The sequence below is a fragment of the Pelmatolapia mariae genome, linkage group LG20 (assembly GCF_036321145.2).
Source record: "Pelmatolapia mariae isolate MD_Pm_ZW linkage group LG20, Pm_UMD_F_2, whole genome shotgun sequence".
Classification (NCBI taxonomy): Eukaryota; Metazoa; Chordata; class Actinopteri; order Cichliformes; family Cichlidae; genus Pelmatolapia; species Pelmatolapia mariae.
Window position 1 is genome coordinate 24,795,704 of NC_086244.1, and position 24,110 is coordinate 24,819,813.

General features: G+C 40.9%; 2 protein-coding genes across 2 annotated transcripts; both read right to left on the bottom strand.

The window, feature by feature from the left end:
- Positions 1–587: 587 nt before the first annotated feature.
- Positions 588–12,717, bottom strand: si:dkey-32e6.6 (extracellular matrix protein 2). The gene is made up of 11 exons (XM_063465022.1): positions 12,621–12,717; positions 12,299–12,453; positions 11,562–11,810; positions 11,347–11,466; positions 11,189–11,309; positions 10,823–10,938; positions 9,121–9,253; positions 8,837–8,994; positions 8,520–8,659; positions 1,208–1,534; positions 588–898 (listed from the first exon to the last, which is right to left on the bottom strand). The coding sequence occupies exons 1-11, from the start codon at positions 12,715–12,717 to the stop codon at positions 733–735; spliced, it is 1,782 nt and encodes a 593-aa protein (XP_063321092.1). The 3' UTR covers positions 588–732.
- A 2,993-nt stretch (positions 12,718–15,710) lies between these two features.
- Positions 15,711–23,537, bottom strand: tktb (transketolase b). Its single transcript, XM_063464291.1, has 14 exons — positions 23,285–23,537; positions 21,319–21,436; positions 21,116–21,229; positions 20,879–20,976; positions 20,303–20,494; positions 20,025–20,152; positions 19,733–19,929; positions 18,189–18,353; positions 17,702–17,858; positions 17,488–17,618; positions 17,302–17,385; positions 17,088–17,184; positions 16,827–16,946; positions 15,711–16,565 (listed from the first exon to the last, which is right to left on the bottom strand). Exons 1-14 carry the CDS (start codon positions 23,389–23,391, stop codon positions 16,393–16,395), a joined length of 1,881 nt encoding a protein of 626 aa, XP_063320361.1. The 5' UTR covers positions 23,392–23,537; the 3' UTR covers positions 15,711–16,392.
- Positions 23,538–24,110: the final 573 nt, after the last annotated feature.

Consider the following 24,110-nt stretch of genomic DNA (forward strand, 5'->3'; position numbering starts at 1 on the left):
CTTCACAGACACACTCCAATTATTGAAACACCGTGACTGACGTCATCATCTACATGTTTGGAGACCCCAAACGAGGCCCCGCTTTCACAGTCCGAGTGACCCTGAGTATTTTTAGAGTGGCTAGTGGATGTTTAGTTTGGAGGGTTTCTAGTTGTAGGAAACTAGTGTGATGTTTATATTTTTCTTCTTAATGGTCCCCTTAGGTTCACACTGTGTTGCCAGAGATCTCACTTTCTTTCAGGGATTGCTAAAGTTTGATCATGAAGCGGTCAAATGCCATCTCTGCCCTTCCAAACATCCTGCTTTAGTTCCTCTTCCACTAATTAAATAGTTGTGCTCAAACTACTGCAAGTACCTCAGGCTAGAGACACAGGTTAATCCTTTTCTTTGCTTTAGTTTCCCAAAGTATCCCATCCCTTAATGAAAAGACAAAACTTGTGTTTGTATGCGCATCCTGATTGCAATGTAATGCAACTTTTACAATATAAAAAGCGATTTTTACAACATTAGTTATTTTAAGCACAATGTCAAGAACATATTTGCTTTATTACATACTGAAATGATCAAAGATGTGAAAGGAAAATGGCTTTAGAGATGATATAATGAAAGCTGCAGGTTACTAAGCAAAATACATGGTGAAACATTTTTTCTGCAAACACTGTATCATTATAGGGTGATGCAAAAGTGAGAGAAAAAATGTGTTCCCGTATGTCTGTCCCACTGTCTGTCCTATCAGTCAGACCACTGCTGTGGATATAGAACAAGTCCCTGAGGGTCAGTGAGACAGGAGAAAGCATTTGGGGGAATCTTCTCGACTTCCAGCAGATTATTTTCGAGGTGGACTGAAGCCAAGGAGCCCGAATTGCGAGGGTGGCACACGCCCCACTGCCTCACCAACCTAAAATTGAAACATATGCACACTGAAATTTAGGCAGACAATTTTCACTATGAAATAACGCAGAAACCAAACATTCAAATGTTTATTATTTTAAAATTAAAGTCTTAAAGCCATATATAATGTAAAGATAAGAAACACATTTACATAAGAAATTGAATGTGTTCTTTGTTAAGCTTCTTAGAATAATTTCAAAGGAAGCTACACCAGCAGAGCTAATGGTGTTAAGACAGGATTGGGTAACAAGCAAGCAGTAAGCTCATCCCAGCATTATAGAAATCACATTTGACTTCATGGAAAATCCAATTCTACCTGATCTGATTGTTGCTCAGTCTCAGCACCTGCAGGTTTTTAAACTGTCTGATGCAGCGAGGAACCTCTTCAAGGCGATTGTTGTCCAGTAGGAGCTCACTCAGCGAGCGGTAAGATCCAACAAAAGAAAACTGTTCTATACCGTCGTTGCTCAGGTCATTGTGAGACAGACACAGGGACCGCAGGCCAGGCCGCAGGTGACGGAACGTGAAGGCTGGGATGTGACTGATGTTGTTGTGCTGGAGGGTCAGATTACGAAGAGGGCGCGGCAGATTTAGAGGAACAGAAGTGAACAGGTTGTGAGATAGATCCAAGGCTTCCAAGGACCTGAAGAAATATAGTGCATAGAATAATCTCAGTCATATTTGCAAAAAAAAAAACGTCCAATCAGTCTGATGAAATTGCTCAGAGACAACCTGTAGATCCATATTTCCAGTGATATCACATCACATCATGCTGAAGATCTCAGTGATCTCCCAACCTTTCTACTAGTGATAATGCTGAGGTTAGCTACTCAGCAGAAGCATCTGATGATATAAGTGTCTTAGTTTTTGCAGGTTTCCTGATTAAGCATGTCAATAGATGACCACATCCATACTGACTCATAAACTTTTCGCTGCAGCTTTCATCTCATGTTTTATCATTTCTGGCCTCCTGCATCGCGCTGTTGGGGGGCATGGGAGGCGAGCCTGTGTGGTGGAATAGCAGGGTGCACCAGCCAATAAAACAGTGGGGCCTGAGGGGTACAATGGCTGATTGGGGGAGAATTTGAGGCAGAATTGCTGATAGAGCTTACGAAAATGTTTGGCTTATGGGAAACCTAAAGAATAGCCACAGAGCTGGGACCAGATTTCTGAGGTCTGAGACAAAGACAATAATAATAATAATAATTTTGACTTATCAAAGCAGTCTTCGGGGTGCACTGCAGCACTGTGATTCAGTGTTTATTAGAAGGTCTTACACAGCTGTTTTGAGTTTACAGCACAGCTCACAGCAGGAGACAAAACCTCATTTTCGGTTCTTCCTCCATTCACTGACATCACTGAACAAAAGAATGGGCTCAGAAAACATTCAGGTGGCCTGTTAATGACTACAGATTAATGGGAAATGGGGCCCAATAAGTGAAGGTTTGTGGATGCTGAACACATTTGGGCCAACATATGTCTGACTGATGCTGTCTGCTTCACAGTTTCTGTTACTAGTAGCTTACAATAGAAAGCTTACAGTTTCCAATAAAAAACAACTGTCCTTCTTTTGAACATTACACCTCCCAAATTACCTGTTTCAATAAATCACAGCACATATTTCCTCTTTTCCTATTAAATATAAAAAAAACAGCGTTTGCTTAATACTTTGCACAGAATTCAAGATTACTACCAATACATGTTTCCTATAGATTTGTCCGGGCTGTGCAAAATATTCACATTTTGTGTGTAATGTGAAATGCTCTAGAATAAAATTTACACAATAAACACTATGACCCACTAACAGGCTCGGCTATTAAGGTGCGACTGTAAATATTCAGTAACAGCACAGAAGAACCAAAATAAGGTCTTTCAGTATTTTATGTGATGAAATACTGCATTAGCACATGTAAGGGTACTTGAAGGGTACCAATAAAGTGAAAGTAAATTTAATCATTATTTTTTAGTTTGTCTTTTCCAAGAGTTACTTTTATTCACTGGCAATAAAAACTTTTTATGGTATATATCCAATCCCTTTTCACATCATTAGTTTGCAACACAAAAAGCTGTATTTTTTTTTTAAAAGGAGCATAGTTTATATTTGTCCAGAAGTATTACTGGGTCACACTACAGTGGTACAACTGAAAGAAAAAAACGGGAAAAGTAGCAATCTGTGGAGATGGATGGAAAATGGATGTGGAAGTGCCAAAACCTGCAGTTCCTGTCCTGACCACTTAAGGCTGGCTCCAAAAGTGAATCAGACCTCATCAGTACTATATAACACATTACTCGTTACTGGTCTCTTTGATTGACACTTGTGCCAACACAGGAAGCTCTGTTGTCTTTGATCTCCTGCTGCCTGTCAGAGCATCCTTAATGAAATTACCTGACAAACAATAAGGCCTGATGTGTGACACGGGCTCTCCGAGATGTCGGAGCAGTTTTGGTGAATTAAAAACCTAGTCTGTGCACCAGTACACTTTAGGGACACAGCTGGCCCAGCAGTAGGGTTGAGGCTTCAAAATGCAATTTGAAACCAATGAGTGACATCAATCTTTTATATACAGCCTATGTATCTAATCTGCATTAGAACTTCCTCTACCTCTGTCCTCTCTGTTCTGCGCAACACAGGCATTATAAAATAGCAAATTAACAAAAGCACACATTAATGAGAACAACTTTCAGAAACTTGAGGAAGCAGAGCAGCATAGAACATACAAAGAAACCACCACGCGCTAAATGCAAGATTTTTCTGTGAATTTCTATTAAATGAAATAAATAAAAAAGAGAGCGATTTCTGTTCCCAATTGAAACCATAAAACACATCACTATGCTTGTTTCTCTGTACCAGTTTAGACCAGTTGTGTGCAGCTGATTTGTATTCAAAAACTTTGCCAGTAAGCTCAGCAGCAGTCCACCACCGCTTAGAGTGTTTAAATACCACATGGTATTAATGAGTGGAGAGACACACAGTCCTCTCTTCTCAGAGACCTCCACCCGTTGGCTTGGCACCTACACAAAAACACAACAACACTCTCATACGCACAACATGACATGAACTATGCGCATCCACAGAAAACTAAATATGCTGGCAGATACAGATGGGCATCAAGGAGGTGCAGCGAGGATGCAAATGCATGGATTTGAAATTGCTAATCACCCACCCCCCACCCAAAAAAGAAAAAGATGCACAAACTATGATCAAATAGTCATGCACAAGCACGCCCTCTGCATAGTTTAAAAGCTACTCCAGGCAACACACACACACAATTCACACCAAAGCAAATGTTTTTGCTTTTTTTTTTTCATTAAAAAAACCAAGTCTGTCTCGGTTTTGTGCAAAGCATAGTCCAGTCATGCAGTTACTCAGGGTGATGGTCTGCTTAAAACAGGTACTGCACTTACAGATACACACAGCTCCATTTACGATGAAACCACAGTGTCGGGATTACACAAAATAGTTGAAGCCTTTTGGATAAGTATTCAAGCCAGGCACTGTGATTATGCCAAGCAGACTTGAAAGCCTGCAACTGGACTTGAAACTGCACTGATCGATGGATGACGGCAGATTCTGGATTTATTAAAGCTGCGTGTGCACTTTTGTGCGCACTGAATGTATTAACACTGGCTGATATCTGGAAGTATTTGTCACATCTGTTGAAAACAGTCCCTCCAATCATTTTTTTTAATCGCTTGTCCAACTGGGGTCCTGAGGGGCTGGAGCCTCTCCCAGCTGACATTGAAAGCAGACAGAAGCATATTTGAAATCATTTACCGTATTACTCGAACAAATAACTGCAGCTGTACTTTTTTGTGTACTATAAATCTAAAGTGAGTTTTTACACTTGCTAAATGTTACGTGTTTGCAACCACGCAGGAAACCCTTAAATGTGAACTGAAGATCACTTAAATTAAACCCAGTGGTCTTCACTTGATGTTAGTGTCATATTTTAGCTGGTGTGTGCACGTATAGAGTGTGTGCGCCTTTTTGTGCTTGTTTCCCAGTTTATATAAGCTCATTACGAAACCAATTTGTGCCGGGCCAAATAGGAAAAGGGCTTCTGATGCAAGTCGTATCAGGCTGAGACACGTCATAACACGATGCGACACACACATTTTTGGTGTGATGATCACTGAACCTGCACCTCCATGCAATCGGTCTAAGCCTGCAGCGATGATAAATATACAAAGATCTCCCATGAGAGCTTCTCTGTGCAAAATGACACAAATAATAAAAAAATAATGGAGAAAAATAACATTCGATGTGCCATAACAGCCATCTGTTTCAGCACAAACCAAATTAAAAAAAGACTTTGCTCTTCTGTCACTTATTATCTAATGGAGTTGGAGTGGCTGTTACTGGGTATTTTTAAGTTGATGATCCTTTTACAAGAGTGTTAAGTCAAACTGCAGAGCACGCAATAAAAAAAATCCATTATTATACAATCCATCATTTTCCCGTAAATGTTTGACAGCATAAACTACAGTCTGCAACCGGAAAGACATTATCAATGAAATATGATCATTTACAGACATTTGGGCGTAGTGTTGCAAATCAAAAAATGCTCTGGTTTGGTGGGTAAACATCCAGAGTTTGAGATCAGGCACTGATAGGGAGGAACTGACACAGGCAGGTGTCAGGTGTGTGTGTATGTATGTGTCTGTTTTAGTTGTACAGCTGTGTTTTTGAACATGAAGGCTGCTCATTGTGCCTGATAAGAGTCAATTCTAACTGCTTGTGCAACAGCATTAATTGTATGCCAGCGCAGCTTCGGTTACATAACAAACATGTAAAGGGATAAACAAAGGAAGGCACAGTTGTTGGAGTTGGAAGAAGTATTCTGATGCATCGCTTAGCTAAAGGTTACATAACTACAGCTACATCACCTAATGAAAAACGAGTAATGCATTCATGTTTTTTTAACTGGAGCAAAACTTCATTTGAATTTCATCCTGAAACACACAAAGTAGATCTGACTTATTGAAATGCAATCCTTAGCCCAGTTTGAGAACCTGAGCTCTTTTAAAAATGGTTTTGTGCATCCATCCTTCTTTCTATCCTCATTAGCGTCCCAGTCCATGTACTAGGAAATCCCACAACAGGATAGTGCCACCACTGCGTTGGACTGTAGTGATGGTGTTAATCGCTGATTCTTAGTGCCTGGTTTCAATCATGCACATGACCCCGGGAATTATGAACTGAATTATGAATGGCTGAATCTTTGTTTCATCACACCAGAGGATTTTGCGTGTCATGCTCTAATACCTCTTTTCCACCGTGGCAATGACAGAACCCATTCAGACGTGGTAGCATGCATTCCCACCAAAGGAAAAAAAAAACACTGATTGAGAAAATAGAAAAAAGTGACTGAGAAACAGAATCACAAAATTGCTGGGCCAAAACCAGTATAGGAGAGGCCACCACAGCAACTTCAAAGCTGATCTGCTGACGCAGCCAGCACATTTTTTTTCCCACAGAAAAGAAAAAAAATCTCAAACCTGCTGAAATGTAAGCTTGTTCTCAAAAAGCACTACAGCACTGTCTCCAAAGAGGCACTGAGCCCAATAACGAATCAATGGAAACCAGGTATCCAAGTCATTCAGGTGCCTTTTGGCAAACTGTGCAGCCATTTGCCTTTTTGTGGATACCTACATTAATGATTGTCCTTCTAAAAACTTGACCCATCTCTAAATCTTACAAATCTCCCCAAACTGAGTAATCCCTGTTTACTCAGTTTGGCTTGGTGTCTGCAAACTTCCAGTATGAAGGTGGTGAGCTCCTGGACACCGAGACTGCTACAGATATGTTTTTCGTATTCTCCCTCAGCTTATGCATTGACATAATCATATCTTTGTCCTTAACAGGCAATTTTCTCAACATCTCACACTGGTTTTTACTCTTACATACAACATCAAGTGTCAGACCTTTTTGATTAAGTCCAATGAATTCAATATGCAATGAAAGATTGTACTTGTAGAATCCCAAGGATCATTAAAAGAAGGATGCCCCGGAGCTCAGTTGCAAGTCCCAGAACAAAGTGTCTGAATACTTTAGTATACTGGATATTTCAGTTATTTTCAAATAAGATTAACTGTAGCTATTATTGTGTAGGCTGATGAGGGAAAAGTAATGCATATGGGTTTTTTGGGGGGTTATTTATCCCAAATGAGTCAGAGACATTTCACAGGCTCTGGAAATTTTCTGTATTCATTACACATTACTTAAATACATAATGAGGTAAGTGAGCCCAGTCTGCCTGAGAAAGATCCCAGCTCCCTGTTACCTCCAGTTTTCCCCACTCATACCTCGATCACCGAACTAGAAGCAAGGCAAAACTGTGACACGAAACAGAAGCACTCTGCTAACTAGACCCAGCCAACTGCAGTTCTTTTCACATTAAGCAATTCACTTTTGATCTTTGTTTTCTCAGCTTTTTCAGGCACTTTCTGTTTCTTAACATGCCTCAGTAGGACCACATGATGATATACTATTAAAGGTCTGTAGACAATCAACTGGAAGGGAGGGTTCTGGTCTTGTTAGTGACCTTACTTATTGTCTCCTGCTGTATAAGCGGAGTTTAGGTCAAGCTGAGTTTATTCACTGTCTGGTGTCTATGCAGTCCTGCAGAAGCCTTAGAATGAAGGCCCAGCTACTAAGTCTGCAGACTCGATGGGAAGTTGATGCTCTCACGACTAATGAGGTCAAAGTGTCAGGCATCAGAAACAAGTCTCATGAAGACTCAGTACAGTCTGTTTGAATTTCCTCCAGTGAACTCCATGTTCCTGTCCTGGAGTCTGTTTTGCATCTAGAAGATTACAAGAGTTCATCACTTCCTAAAGTTTTCCCAGACTGCATCTTCTTAAGTTAATGCTTCTGTTTTGTCCCCTATATACAAAATCTCCACAGCTTCACTTTCCTGCAACTCTCTTTTGCATTCTCTATTTCCTCAGTTTTCCCTGAGGCTCCCACTTTGGTTCGCAAGGATCCTAAGGAGCAAAAAAGAAAAAAGAAAAACCCACTGGAATTCACTATATTTAAACAGCACACACACAAACACAAATACACACATACAGTTGCACACAGTTGCCCTCAAGCCCTTGCTCACACGCCTGCTCATCCAAGTACACAAGGTCAGCTGTCAAAACGTGTGTGATATGTGAGCATACATGTGTTTGTCTGTGTGAGGAAGGCTGAGAGAGAAGCAGAAGAAGAAATGAGAAAAAAAATCTGTCTGGCTTTGTGTAAATCAGTCTAAATGTCTGCTGAGAAAACACGTACTGAAACTGATGTCCAAAACTCCAAATGTGCTGTCATTTTAATCTGGATTGTTTCAGTCATTTTTTGAAACAAGGCATCAGCTTTAAACATCAATGATTTAGTTTACTGTAATAGTAAATTATTGCCTGTTTAAAAAAAAATCTCATCGTTTAATGGAAATTTGTTATTTCATATCTTTTAGTGGCCACAAGAATAAAGTGAAAAGTATTTTGAACTTTAACAAATGACAGCTGCGGTCTTCAGATTCCTAAGCAACACCAGGCTGCCCTCTGGTGGCTGATGAAGGAACTATATAACATTGGGTTGGATGGATGGATGGATGGATGGATGGATGGATGGATGGACATACTTAAGACGCGTCCATGCGTGGGTAGCGATGCCTTGCTCATGCAGACGGTTGTGCCTGAGTTCGAGCACTCTCAAATGAATGCAGCCCCTCAGCGCTTCCTCTGTCAGCTCCCCAATTAGATTTTCATTCATTTGCAGCGTCTACAGAATGAGGAAGACAGAGACAGATGCTGAGGTGTGATATAGGAGACTGTCAGAAATGTGACACAGTTTAAACTGAAAACAATCAGTGAATATGCAAACAGTGTCAGAGAGTGTCTAATTCCAAGCAGTGAGAGAAAGAGGAAAAAATGACCCGAAAATGTGGTACATGTGCACCTGAAGAGAGGGAGGAAGGTTCAGTGGTAGCGACCGGAAGTGATTGTTACTCAGCTGGAGGTCAAGAAGTCTCTGTAGCGGTCTAAAAGCTAGAGGGGACACACTGGCTTTGTGAAGAGTATTTCCTCCCAGCTCTAGCTTCAGGAGATTCATCAAACCTATTAGGGAATAATACCTATGATGTTACACCTATTAAAATTTTTACACATGACTGTGTTCTCTTTTAAGTTCACACACACACACACACACACACACACACACACACACACACACACGATGTGTACCTTTGAAGCAGTGCAGTGTGAGTCCACTCAGCTTATTGTTTTTGATTTTCAGCTCCTCCAGAGATGAAGGCAGCGTCGGGATCACGGTGATGTGGTTGTCATCCAGATTCAGCTTCCTCAGAGAGGTCAAGTTCTGCATGAAATGAAATGTAGCACAAATAAATAGGTGTTGAGCAAAACTAGGATGATAAAATACACTAAATAGATACTTGTCTCAAAGTCCGTAATTTCCCATCCCTGCTTGCCAATCGGGATTTAATCACAGAGCTCACAGAAACACACCAAATGAAAGAATGTCACATTTGTGCATCTCTTCCATTCATGTGATCTATCGTCTCATATTTTTAGCAAAGCCACTTCGGGTGGCTCTTCAGTGAAAGCTGCTGTGGTTTTGATGAGTGAATAAAAGCAGTGGACAGGATCTTCGCAGCATCCCTCCAGCCAGTCCATCAATCCCCTGTCATTACAGGGATGTGAGCAGAAACTGAAGAAGAATATTCCTCTAAAAATAATTTCCTCATATTCCCCACATCATTGGCTGCAGCTTTTTTCCAACAGGTTCTTTCAGCCAATACCATGACAGTATAGCAGTGGCAGTGCGTAATGATTGGTCAGAGTGTGGTAGGCTCCCTCAGTGTGGCCTGTGGTCTAAGAATAACCTCTGGTTTAAACCAGAGGTTATTCTTAGACGGATTAGTTAATGCATTTTCAGTGCTCTTTTATTACCATAATGATACAGGACATAGCCTGCTTTTTATTTTAATTAGATGCAAAGTGACCCATAAAATGTGCTTGTAAGTCAGAAAAGTACTGACACTTAGGAGGCGGAGGACTCTCTGTAAGAGTGAAGAGGGAGCTACTAAGGATAATGTCAGACCAGTTCAACACGTCCACGTCAAAGGAAAGTCAAACAGGGTTCAGTTTTTAAGGCTTTTTTTTTGTTGTTGTTTGGTTGTTTGTCTCTGCTGGTGCTTTTTAAGCACACAAATAGCTCTTCCCAGAATATTATTTGTGCCTTGAACTTAGAGTGAATACAAACATTCTGTCTCATTGCAAAGGTAAACTACAGTCTGGCAAGACAAGCAGTATATTAAATGTTGTTGTTGTTGTCTACTGTAAATTATTTTATCACTTCTTTCTTTTGCCAGCAGACAATGAGAGAAGCAACACTGACTTTTCTAACAGAGTTCAGTCACTGTCAGTAACACTTGTTTGTTTGTTTGTTTGTTTGTTTTTTCCATTCCCAGTCTGGATAAATAATACTTGATATTTCATGACAGTAAATATTTTCTAGAAAACACCCAACAGACATAAAGTGCAGTTAAAAAATATATATAGTTAGAATACTCATTGAGTGCAGGCAGAACAGGCTGAACTGGAAGTGCAAGTCTCCAACTGCAGTTTTAAGACAAGTGGGAAAGGAGAAACTCTGCAGTCAAATGGTATTGGATAGCCTTGGTTTGTGGTGGATTTTCACACTGGTATTATACACATATTGCTATATATTACTCACTGGGACACAAACCTCAGTACAAGAGCAGTAAATTTAAGTCAGAGTAATGCGCAGTATCACAAAGTAACCACCGCCTGTTACTGGTTTTACTTTACTTTTTCACTTTTTATATAAATAGATAAATAAATGGATAAAAATATGTCACTTGTGAGTAATTTCAAAAGATGCAGAGAGAGCAGTGTTACTCACAGAAAGTGGGTTTTGGCTGAACGATTCATCATCCAGTATGTTTTGACTCAAGTCCAGCATGTCCAGGTTCAGGAGGCCCGAGAAAGCTTGTGCCGTGATGATCCTGATGTTGTTCTCTGAATATAGTCAGTCACATGACACTTCAATTTTCAATTTAATGATTCACTAGCTGGCAGCATAATAATCCACATCGTAATGTATTCCAGTAGTAAATCCAGGATAACACTATCTACAAAAATATGGGCATCGATGGCTCACTAATAATGACTGCTTCCTGAGCTCTTGTGTTTACTCTTTTTTCTTTTTTTAATCTGTGAAATTTCTGTTCGGTGCATTCTTTGACTACAACTGTAGATATACACATACCTGCTAAATCCACCTCCGTGGCTTCAAGGTTTTGGAAGCTTGGCAGATGAGTAATGCCAATGCCCCTGCAGTTGATTTCTCTCTCAGTGCTCTGACACTTAATAGAATCAGAATCAGAAAACTTTATTAATGCCCAAGGAAATTATGTAATATGTAACAGGCAACTCTATAAAGTTAGAAACCGTTTCTGTTTGATTGCTGGGCGACTCAGTCGTTTCTTCCTCTGCTTCTTCTTCTTCTTCTTCCTCCTCCTCCTCTTCCTCTTCTTCTTCTTCCTCCTTGGAAGAAAAGAACAACAACATTTAATTACCCGGACAAATCAGTAAGTAAATAAGACAAGTTAAAAAAGATAACTAATATTACAAACTATAACCTCTTCTTCTTCTTCCTCCTCCTCTTCATCATCATCATCATCGTCATCGTCGTCTTCATCGTCATCGTCCTCATCGTCATCGTCCTCCTCCTCCTCATCATCATCATCATCCTCCTCTCGTGCTTTCCTGAGATCCATCAGCCTTTTCTTCTCAGCGTGGAGTTCCCTGAGTGCAGCCATAAGAGCGTTGCTGTCCTCCCCTCCTTTTCCACGCTTTCTCCAGTCGCCAATGGGTCGCCCCAAACCTGCCTACAGAAAGTAGCAGGAGACCACTACAGGAATTAATTACTGGAAACAGAGACAAGTCTCAAATAAGGACTGTGTGTTACAGGTGCTGTATGTTTCTTCTTTTTGTTTGTTTTTTCTGACAGGTGCACCAGTTGCCAGTACACCGTGCTTTTCTGTTTGTGCTCTATCCTTTTATTATATATTCACTCCTATTTTCTCCTGCCTTCCTTTTTTCCCCCCTGCCTGTCAGCTTAGACATTGTCGTACTACACATATACTCTGATAACTGAAACAACACGAATAGAAATGAATAAATAGGCAGATAAAAAAAACACATGAAGAAGAGGAGCCTTTAGGGAATTTTTAGAACTTATCTTGGAAAAGCAAAATGTGTTCGGCACAACAATTCAGATCATAAAATCTGATTGCAAAAGCTGCCAGACAGGACAGCGACATGACCTAAAAGATGGTGTAATATGATTGTGTGTATATACACAGTCTCGTCATACTATTCTATATGCGATGGACTCCACTGTGGCTGCATGTTTCCTCTTCCCCCAGGCACTTCTCCTTCTTCTGCTAGCCTCCAGGTTTCCGGAGCCAGTTTTTTTCTGCTTGATCACTTTCTCAGCATTTGCTTGGAGATGCTCATCCTCACTCTCTTCTTCACCAGGGTAACAGAAAACAAATCAAAACCAAAAATGCAGTCATGAAGGAATACACTGTTCGATTTTTAATCCTCTGTACATGAAATAGTTTAAAATTCTCAGTTATTAAGTGTTTATTAGCCAAGAGCGTGCAGACAAAAGTGGGCAGACTTTAAAAACTTACCAGCAGCGTGTGCACCCGACACTGTCGCCCCTGCGTCGATCCTTGGCGAAGGAACGGGTGCTATTTCTAATTCGGATATCTCAGCGGAGACTTCCATTAATGCATCCACGTCATGCCAAGAGTCCAAGTTTTGTTCTGATGAAACTATTCCACTCAGACAGATGAACACGATCCACGTCCATGGCATTTGCATTGCTGTATATTTATACTCAAATAAAGCTTTTTTCAAATGCAGAGAAGCCCAAACGGTTTAATTTCTAATCCTCAGAGCTGAAGCCAAGAAGAAGCATCAGAACAGGAAGCGCAGATGGTTAGAAGTCTACTTAAAGACAAGCAGACAGTTCTTCAGAAAACCCTAGAGCTTGGGGTTATGAATGCAGAGTAAACGCTGTGGTTTCCCTTCTGTTCTGAGTCACCTTGAAGCAGTGGTCAAACATATTGCACGTGCTCACTGTTCAGAGTAAATGTTAAAATGAAGAAAGAGAGAGAAAGCGGGAAGGGACATCTAGCAGGCGGAGAGGTAAAAAAAATAAATTCTCTCAGTGTTAATAAAGAGCCTCGATTGTTGTACCGTGAAATACACAGACACACCCTGCTCCTCCTTGTCTCCACTTCTTTTCATAACTGTCTGCGAACATTACGTGGAACAGCTTTTTTTTTCTCTCCTGGAGGAGAGACACTGACAGGAAGGTGGGGGGGGAATGATATTGGAGCACAGTAAGTTTTGCACACTGGTGATAGATTTTAGTCGTACATTCTGTTGTGATTTGACAAATGCATTTTTGTAAACCGCTGTCACTTTTGTGCTTTTTCTGGAGGGTATCAGAATGTTAGTATGAGTATAGTAGACCTTGTCCAAGAGGAGACGGTTGGTACACAGTTCCAGTCGGAGGCAACCTTGTTTGGCAAACCTCCGCCAGCATCTATGTCTGAAGTCAAACATGAACTCTGAGTAATAAAAAGTGAGGACGTCTTTACATTCTGCACATCGACGGCAGAGTGTGTACATCCTCACACTCGCCTTCTGCCCCTTACTGAGTGTGGAGCCAAACTGGGATGTTCACTGTGGGGTGAAACCTCTTTATTTGCTCAGCAGACACACACACAGTCGTGTTTTCATATCTTCGTGTGGACATCTAATTGACATATTGCTTTCCCTAGCTGCTTACACTTATCCTAACCGTCAAAACAGATGCCTAATCCTAACCCTGTCTTCAAACTTCATGGGGACAGGCATTTTGTCCCCATAAGTGACTGTTGGTCCCCACAAGTATAGTAACATTCCAATTTTTGGTCCCCGCATTTACACATACACAAACATTACATTCAGTCGAATGTGCTTCAAAACATCTTCTTAAATTAACACTACTGCTACTGTAATATGCAATCAAATCTGCAGATTATGCTTTTTTTGTTGTTTTTCCACACCTGAAGAGTAACTGATGAGACAGCAGGAGAATCCAGACCTATTCCAAATGGCACTCTGGACAAGTTGACACTAAACACTGAAACACTCAGGCCCTCATGTGCTCCTCCAAAGTAAATAGCAACGTTTCCAAAGATGATTCATTTTTATATCTCGACAGGAACACGCTGTCATCTACAGACCACATTCAACCCCTTCCTTGAGTGTGACAACACCCTGAATTTCCACAGCAACAAAGGGATGAGGAGTTGAGGATACCCAGGATAAAAGCTAAGCTTACTTCTCTGACTACACTTACATGTTTAAGAAACAGTGCATGTTTTATTATCCTTAGAATTATCCTGCGGATGACCAAGTTAATCTTTGTTTTCTTTTCACTCTGAAGGAATATATTAAAGTCAGCATGACCGCCTTCAGGTTTGTAACATCTCTGACACCAGTTTGCCAAATGCTAAATGTAATAAACTAAACATCTGCAATCATGAAGCATCTGAGGTTACAGTGAGGCAGTTACTAAAATAACTAAGCTTTTATGCTCACAACTGAATGGCATTTCAAATCAGATATGTTTATTAGGCCGATCGTGGCTCAAGAGTTGGCAGTTTGTCTTGTAATTGGAAGGTTGCCGGTTCGAGCCCCGGCTCTGACAGTCTCAGGCGTTGTGTCCTTGGGCAAGACACTTCACCCGATGCCTACTGGTGGTGGTCAGAGGGCCTGGTGGCGCCAGTGTCCAGCAGCCTCGCCTCTGTCAGTGCGCCCCAGGGAAGCTGTAGCTACAATGTAGCTTGCCATCACCAGTGTATTAATGGGTGGATGACTGAATGTAGTGTAAAGCACTTTGGGGTCCATAGGGACTAAATAAAGCGCTATACAAATACAGGCCATTTACCAGATCATAATCATTTATTTAAAAAAGTACCTAATGAGTTAGGAACAAAGAATGGCGCATTGTTTAGGGGAAATGAAAATGACACATAATATCCCAGATGTGTTCTGTTGGATTTAGGTGAGGCAAGTATGGAGGAGTATGAAGGAACCCAGGACCCACTGCACCAATGTAAGGTCCAACAATAGGTTTAAGGATTTCATCTTGATAACTAAAGGCAGTCAGGGTGCTGTTGCCTAGCCTGTAGGTGTGTAGATGTGTCTCTCCGTGGAAATGCCTTCCTGGACTACTACTTACACACCTTAGAACTGGTCAAGCTTAAAATGATGTTACATGAATTTTGTCTCCTGGATTCTCCTCCATACTCTGTGGTAGAAGACACAGCAAACCTTCTAGCAATACCACATATTGATGTGCCCTCCTGCAGGGGTCAGACTAACTGTGCAACCTCTTTAGGGTCCAGATATCACTTCATTTGAGCCCTACAGAATCCACTTCTGTAATTTATAGACTAACTTAAGTTTATTTAAAATGAAGCCATTCATATTATCACCTTCACACTTAATAAATTATCATTTTTGATCCTTTATAACTTCATTACTACACCAATTGATTTTTCATGAATTCTAAATATGTGCGTGTGTGTGTGTGCGTGTTTGTTTTGGGGGATTTTTAACCAGTGGAAACTTTCATTGTTGACATTTACTTTGCAACTGCTGGTCCACACTTTGGTATTCATAACGCCTCGGCTTATATAAATAAGCACAGACAAACAGCATTGGGAGAATTATTTTTAATTCAACACGCTACAGCAGTAATAGCATATCTCTGTGACTTTAAGCGCTGGAAATGTTGTGCGACACCCGTGTGGTCAGGAAACATTAGTGGGATGTTTAAAAACGGAATAGCCAAGCATTAAAGGCAGTTACTGAAGACAATTACAAAAGTAATCTAGTAAATTATAATATGACGAGCAGTAACAGCGCTTCTTATAAATAGAGGTTTGACTACCAGCTGAGAGTGAGGACAATAGGAATTCTTGCCAGGAATGTGAAAGTATTGATGGTTGGTGCCACAGATGTTGAAGCCCATTCATCACTAGGACACATTGCTGTATGATGGGCTTTTGATCTATCAGCATAACACTTTAAGTACAGTACTCAGTGATGCTTTTAACTTTGCACCTTACAAGACTCTGAAAACATGTATAACAGCAAACAGCAAACAGCAGAACCCATCTGGAGGCAAGGATACTAAAAGGTGCATATAGGGGGAGTACCATCAGCACTATAGGCTATGACCACACTGCACTCATCTCCCTTCATCTCTGATATTAATACAGGGTTAGCACAACTCAAGTAGGAACTGAAAGTTAGGTCTTCCATGGTTGTGCCTGGTAGCTGCAAGTTTGTTGTGATTTAAAAAAAACAAAAACGAGAAGGGAAAATGAAGTGCAGTTCTTAGTTTGCGAAGGTCTGAGCCACAGCTTTGACAATATACTCAGCACTGATGCCAAAGATGTCCAGAAGCTCTTGAGGCTTTCCACTGCGGGGAACACCAGTCACTGCCAGACGTGTCACAACAATACCAGGCTCACTTCCCACTGCTGACAGCACTGCTTCACCAAGACCACCTGGACAAAGGAGGATCGTCAAAAGGAATGAATGCATAAAAGTGATATTAGCATTTCTTTTAAATTACAACACAGCCAAAGGAAAAAAGCAAATAATGATATGATGCTCCTTTATTCAAGTTGTTTTTTGTTTTGTTTTTTAAAACCAAACCCATCTAACGTCTAGGAGCCATAATTGTTGCCTCCATAAGAAAACTCCTGCCCTTTCACAAACATGCTTTCTGTATGCACATACTCAAACACATGAACTGCACAACCTACCCTCCTTGTAGTGGTCCTCCACAGTGATGATCTGTCCCCTTGTTGCTCGGGCACTGGCCAGAATGGTAGCAGCATCCAGGGGCTTGATGGTGAATGGGTCAATCACACGGATGTTCTTTCCTATAAGAATGCATAAGGAAATTAATTTACAAGTTTATAGGGGCTATAGTGGTTCACTGGCTAGTTGAGGAGTCCCTGCATTAAGCCGTGTGTCCTCATAACAATACCAACACGTGTCAACTAGAGGGCAGTGTGGGTTACCTTTAGCAGCCAGCGTATCAGCAGCAGCGAGGGCCTCGTGCAGAGTAACACCAGCTCCAATGACAGTCACCTGATCATTATCAGACTGGCGAACCACCTGACCACAGAGATATTATAGATGTATAAGCATTTTTGGGGGTGGGCATTTTGGTATGAAGACTGACTGCATTAGATTTATAACGAAAAGCGATTAAAAAAAAAAAAAAAAAGTTACCTTGGCTACACCCACTTCAAACTTCTCATCTGGGGAATAGATGACTGCAGTGGCTGGTCTACTTGTACGGATAAAACATATACCCTGAAAATGGAAATTGCATTACAATATATTGTCTGCTCTCCAACATGACGAGGACATCTTGGACAAGCATCTTGGACAAGCTACCACAAGGTGGCCACCAACCTTTGTGTTGGATGACAGTTCAACAGCTCTCTCTGTGGACACTGCATCACTGGGGTAAAACACAGTACATGTTGGGATGGCACGGAACATGGCCAAGTCCTCAAGCGCCATCTGGGACGGACCGTCCTCACCTGAAGCCAGAATACAATGAGTCGATGACAGACACTCACACACCTGCACTGCTCAATAGAAATCCAGTAGATGAAAAGCTTACCAATGGAGACTCCGCAGTGGGACCCTACCAGGTTGACATTCGTCTGAGAGATGGCTCCCATACGAATCTGGTCATAGGCCCTGGAGAAAAATGCTGCAAATGTGCTGGCAAATGCAACAGTGCGGTCACGGCTGGCACAGCCAATAGCCACTCCTACCTGCAGTAGTAAGGAGAGACATCAGCAACACTGTTTAGTTTAAAATGACAGTGGATGTGGTTAGGTAAGGGTCTAAGCGCAAAGGGCAAAGTCAACTGGGCACAAACGAGAAGCAGCAGAGGACGGATTATCACGTGTGAATGTATAGTAACAGATTAGACCAAGTTGGAGCAGATTATAGTATTGAAGAGCAAACCAAGTACTAGTCTTTCATAATTGTTACAGGGTTCCAGGATTAATAGCTTGACTAATAGTTAGCAGCACTGTTAAAACAGACCACAAATGAGGGAAGGGCACGTAAATCAGCCTGAGGACTGAAGGATAGTTTACCATATTCTGTTCCGCGATGAAACACTCGATGTAGCGATCAGGGAAGGCTTTCTTGAAGGTCTCTGAGAAAGTCGAGTTTTTGGTGTCTCCGTCGAGTGCCACCACTCTCTGGCTTGCCTGGCCCAGTTTTTTCAGTGCCACACCATATGCCTGCCTTGTTGCCATCTAACAGAACAGAAAATACATCAGGTTAAGCAACAAACAGCCTTGATTGCTATGCTTAGCTATATCCACTTTAACACACTCATGTGAAAAAGAACCTTTACCAACATGACGAGCATTCTAGCACAATATTCTGCACAGTCACAATAATTCACACACACCAGTTTTGGTATGATTCTTTTTTAGGAATCGTGTTCATTTCAGACAGCATCAGCCCCTTAGTTAGACAAAAGCTGCTGAAGTAAACCATGTCTTTCACAGGTTCATGCATTGAAAGTCTCTGAGATTAACTTTTAGCTTAACAAAGTTGTACTGCTGTAAAAACGTGTGTCCTATTTATAACACAGGAACAAAAAAAATTAAAAAGGTTTTCATGATCCTTCAAAGCCAAAATCCTAACAGTTAAAATGTGCTTAATCTTCCAGCTCTGACATGTATGGGTATATTTTTTGCTACAGCTTTTTTAAACAAAACAAATAAAAACACTACAAGCATAATCCTTCACAGTGTAATATAAAATAGCACACTGGGATTCTGACACAGTCATGGAAGCTTTTAAGGCCTGTACAAACTGTCTGTACAAATACTGCATGTTTACTTCAAAGGTATTTGAAGAGGTTAACATTGCACAATACTGCATATGATGCCATTACTAGATAACTGCAGAGTGTGGGTCATGTTAGCAGTGCAAGTAACACCAGTCTTCTCTTATTCCAGGTTATTGTGGATATGCACCACTTAAGTTAAGCCATAATAATTTGACAAAACCCAAATTCACCAATTTCTTTCTAGGTTAAAATAGTGCCAAACTGTTCTAATTTCACAATTCTGGTTTACAACAGCTCGGTAAAATCTCAGTCCCAAGGATTAAGCAAATTCTTACATTAAATTGTGAAAAATTTGTTTAACCTTTTAGTTTCTGGTTTCCACTAACCAGAGTGGTAAACTTTAAACTAGTTTTCTAATCAACTACATCCCTAGATAAGAAAAATTTGCTGTCAATATTGATGTCCATGTCTCTGCTGTATCTACAGGTAAACACTGCAAAGTTTCTCAATATCTTTAACCTAGCAGAAGTTTGCATGTGGCTGAACAGACAAAATGCAAAGAGAAGTGGATATTTAGAATTATATTTAATTTATTTATTTTTAAATATAAAGACCCTTAAGTGTGGACAACAGTGTTCCAGTTGGTGTTTTTGTGCCATATTAGTAATGAAACAAAGCCACCACTCATGCTAAATAAGATTCATGCTGACAACTGTATCAGCAAACTTTAAACTGCTGACCACTCAGTCTTGAGTGACTTTGGACCCATTACTCCAAAAGATCCCAATACTCAAAAACTAAAAACTAGACACAAACAAGCAACTCTGAAGGTACCTTGTCTCCCTTCTTGTATTCTGGAGGTGAAGGCAGTGAGATGGGGCTAAGGTCAGCTGGCGCTGTATCCTCAGTGGGCAGATCAGGGCAGAGAGTTTTGTTGGGCACCTGGATCTGTGACTGCAGATCATTCAGGATTTCATCCACCCTGTCCTTGGGGATCGGCTTTCCATGCCAGTTCTCCAAATCCTCAATACCTACATTTAAGTGGCAAATAAGTGATGTTTAAAATTCAGAGAACAGTTCTAACTAGATACAGTAAATAAGCACAAAAAAAGTTTTTCACACCAACCTTTGAGGCCTCTGCCCTTGAATGTCTTGGCAACAATGCAGGTAGGTTTGCCTTTGACCTGCTGAGCCTGCCAGAAAGCTTTGCACAGCTCCTCCACATCGTGTCCATCCACAACATACGTGTTCCACCTACAAACATAGAATGTTATTAACATCTGAACATGGCTGTAGACCATCAAAAAGCAGATATATACAGGGAAAGAAAAATAATAAGGTCAAGCCATAGTTTCGATAGTTTGTTTCTACAGGTTATGAGATGAGATAAATGCACGTGCTGACCCAAAGGCTTCACAGCGTTTGCGGTAGATCTCCATTTCGTGCTTCAGAGGTGCTGGCTCACTCTGACCAAGCCGATTAACATCCAGGATAGCCACCAGGTTGTCCAGCTGGTAGTGGGAACCAAAGGCCATGGCCTCCCAAACTGAGCCTTCTGAGCACTCTCCATCTCCCAGCATGCAGTACACACGATAACTACAACACAGTCAGTTAATAACAGACATGAGAATCACCATAATATCTACTTTGAGAATTTTTCTGTTGCTGCAGTGCAACAGATTATGCTTCTCTTGTAAAAAAACAAAAAACAAACAACAAACAAACAACAAAACAAACAAACAAACAAACAAAAAAACCACACACCAGTAGTAACAGGATTTCACCACTGAAGAAACTTCCTAGTTAGAGTAAATAAGACTGCTTTTAAGTGGTCTTGAGCAAATGTGAGTATAAAACATCCACTTTAGATTAACACCACACACTGACAACTGTACAAAAATATTTCAGGTAACCCTGTGCAAGTTTTAAAGAAGTTTTTAATAGTCTTATGATTTGACACTGATACATATACACACTGACCTGGATTTGTCAAAGTATTTGCCGGTATAGGCCATCCCACATGCAGCCCCAAGACCCTGTCCCAGAGATCCAGTAGCTACATCAACAAAATCCAATTTCTGTGTTTGAAAAGAAGAATTGGAAAGAAGGGAAGTTGTACATGATACAGAGAGTGGCTTGCACACAATTTTCTCTTTTTCTTCAAAAAAAAAAAAAAAAAAAATTTGAACAGAATGGGTCTCAAGATTCCCAACTCACTGGTGTGGGGTGTCCCTCCAAGTCAGAATCAATCTTACGCAGGTTAACCAGCTCAGACTCTTTCACAAAACCTGCCTCTGCCCAGGCAGCGTACAGGACAGGTGCAGCATGACCCTGGCAATAAGAAGAAGAGCGTTAACAGTTCTCAGGTTTGCTGACCAAATACAGAACAATTAATATCAATTAAAAAGATATGCACCTACCTTTGAGAGAACAAAGCGGTCGTTACACTGATTGCGAGGATCATCCGTTTTGTAGCGCATGGCATGGAAAAAGAGCACGGACATGAGCTCAGCTGCACTGCAACATGATGTGGGATGACTGGAGAGAGAGAACAACAGAAAAGCTACTGTGACAGTATAAATGCCAACGGGTTAGAAAGAAAAGAAAATCCACCCAAAGTGCATAAACATGCATGTGTTGCTTCACTAAAAAAAAGAACAAAAAAACAAAAACAAACGCTCAGTTTTAGTTTTACAAGACACACCAAACATTTATTATGCCAAACGATGATGCTCTTTAGCACAAGTCATATATTGTTAATTGTTATTTATTTTTAGACCATCACTGCCTCAGGAAGGCAGCCAGGTTACCACACTTCAGAAGAAAAAAAAAAAATCTTGTGAAACTGTTAGTTGCTACACAGTCGTCAAGTACTGTAACCATTTAGAAATTCCACATTGCCCAACACATCTCAGCTTCCCTATGCAGGTTAAATCGCATATCAACCATGCTTGGAACAAATTATCCAATCTGAACAAACATCAGCATAAACCTTTTAAAATAACTCAATGCTCCGTTTACCACGTGTTCTTCTGTTGAGAGACAACCTGCTGAGAAATGAAGGAGAGTCAGAAAAACCACAAGGAAAAGAAAGAGGCACAAGTGTAACTTCCTTTGACTGTTGAGGAACAATGCTCCTCAAGAAGTCCTTTGTTTAAAAAGGGATATAATCTTTATAAAGCCCTCATAGTACAGTTAGAATAAACTCCTGCATTTCCTTGTCAAGAAACAAAAGGAAACAGGTTAGTCAACTGTCTATTAAGGCTGCATTTGAGATTATGAAAAAAAAATAAAACAAATTGCACAATGCAAGCCAACTGGCTGCTGGATAATTGTAAGAGAATCAAGCACAAACTAAAGCATCTGGCCAGGTGACTGACATATACTATAAATAAAGCTGAGGGTTTTTACTGCCTCTTTGATTCTGACATCCACTTTTCTGTCTCAGATTTGATGTTATGAAGCAAGATATGCTACTCTAAGCTTTAGTTTGCGTCACACAAGTCTAAACAAAGTGTTGTGTTGTGATGTATATGAAATGTAGTAGATGACATGACTTGATTAGCGCCAACTCACAAACTAAGGTTTCAGTTTTGGATATTGTAACACTTGTATAGAGCCATTTGCTCTCTAAAGTGAATATTAACAGAGCAAAGAGCGCTCATACTAATCCCTATAAATCTACACCCTCGTCAACTCCTACTTCCCGCTTGGACTCGAATCAACCTATTGGGTTACTTCCCGACAGTGACAAGGAAGATATCAGCGATAGCTCAAAAAGAAAATTCTGGCATTCTGGGAACGCCAATATTTATAATAAAGTATTACCACAACCCCCTCCCCAATAGTCATTTCCCAGATTTACCACACTTTACGCAGATATCCTCAAGCTGGCGATTTGACCGATCCATCCTTTCCTATCATCATGTGATTTCTGTTAGCTAGTAAACGCCTGTTGATGTTAATAACTACTTGACTTAAAGTGTTATAAGCATGTATGCTAGGCTAGAGTGCCTAAGAGTCTAGCCACCAGTAAATAAGGCCGTCATTTATTTTGTAGAGAAAAAAACAAAACAAAACAAACACTGTTAGCATATGGTAGCCTTAGCAATAGCTGTAGGCTCGGCTAACCTCAAGTCACAACGTAACTTATTAAAACGTTTCGCAAAGCAGTCGCATAACATTAGGTAGCATACCTGCTGCTAGCGGTTTGCCGTGGCTAGGTAACCGCGTGAATTTAATCTGCCGCACGTGCAACCAGGCCCAGAGGTAGTGCATGCCTTCGCCCCAGTAACCTTATAGCACATACTATATATATATATTTTTTAATTGTATACAGGATTTATTTAATACTCCAGCTAATGTTTGCAACTCTGAACAACTTACCCTGAATTAGAGGCGCATGTTGCCTTGATGGAGTTGATCCTGAGCTTGTTAGCGACGTCCTTCAGTCCTTGCAGAGTCTTTTCATCGGGTTTGTGGTAGCTAGTCATGGTTTATGGACGTATGGTCGTCTGCTTCAGGTAGTAATCGTGGTTAATTCAGTGCGAAGGCTGCTTCCCCGGTGTCGTCGTTTCAACGCTGGGCCACTGAGCTGCTAGCTGCCCGGTGTTAAGTACAGGAGAGGAGGGGGAGATGTCACATAGGACGGGTTTTGTTTCCTCAAACAGCCACGCCCACCAAATCAAACCATTGGAGGAAGAGTAGTGGTTCAAGCCGCCCTCGTCAGTCCCTCTCAGCGTGTTCAAGATACATATCTGATGTTGCTTCATGCCGATCTCGTTTCATTAAAATCAGTAAATTTCCAAAATAACAGTAACAAAAGCGTGGACCCCTATTCTACTATCCTTATGGAAAATACAGGTATCCACAAGTGGAGCTGCACTGCACTGATGTGCGAACAACTACCGCTTTCTTAACTTATTATAATATGTATGTTTTCTTCAAGTGGGACGTTAACGTCCTGGTTATATTTATGGAATGATGATGGTGTGTTTAAATGCCAGTCAGCGGAAACAAACGCAGGATCTGATGTATATTCCGAAATCTGCTGATTTGCCACACAGGCCCATAATGTCACTGTCCCCTTAAAACTGTAGCTGGATGGCTGCCAACAAGGAAGCCGACGGCAGATTTTGCTCTCTCATCCTTACTCAGGGAAACACATGGAGTCTGTCTAATACCACCGTCTATGAACAATACAAGGTACTAA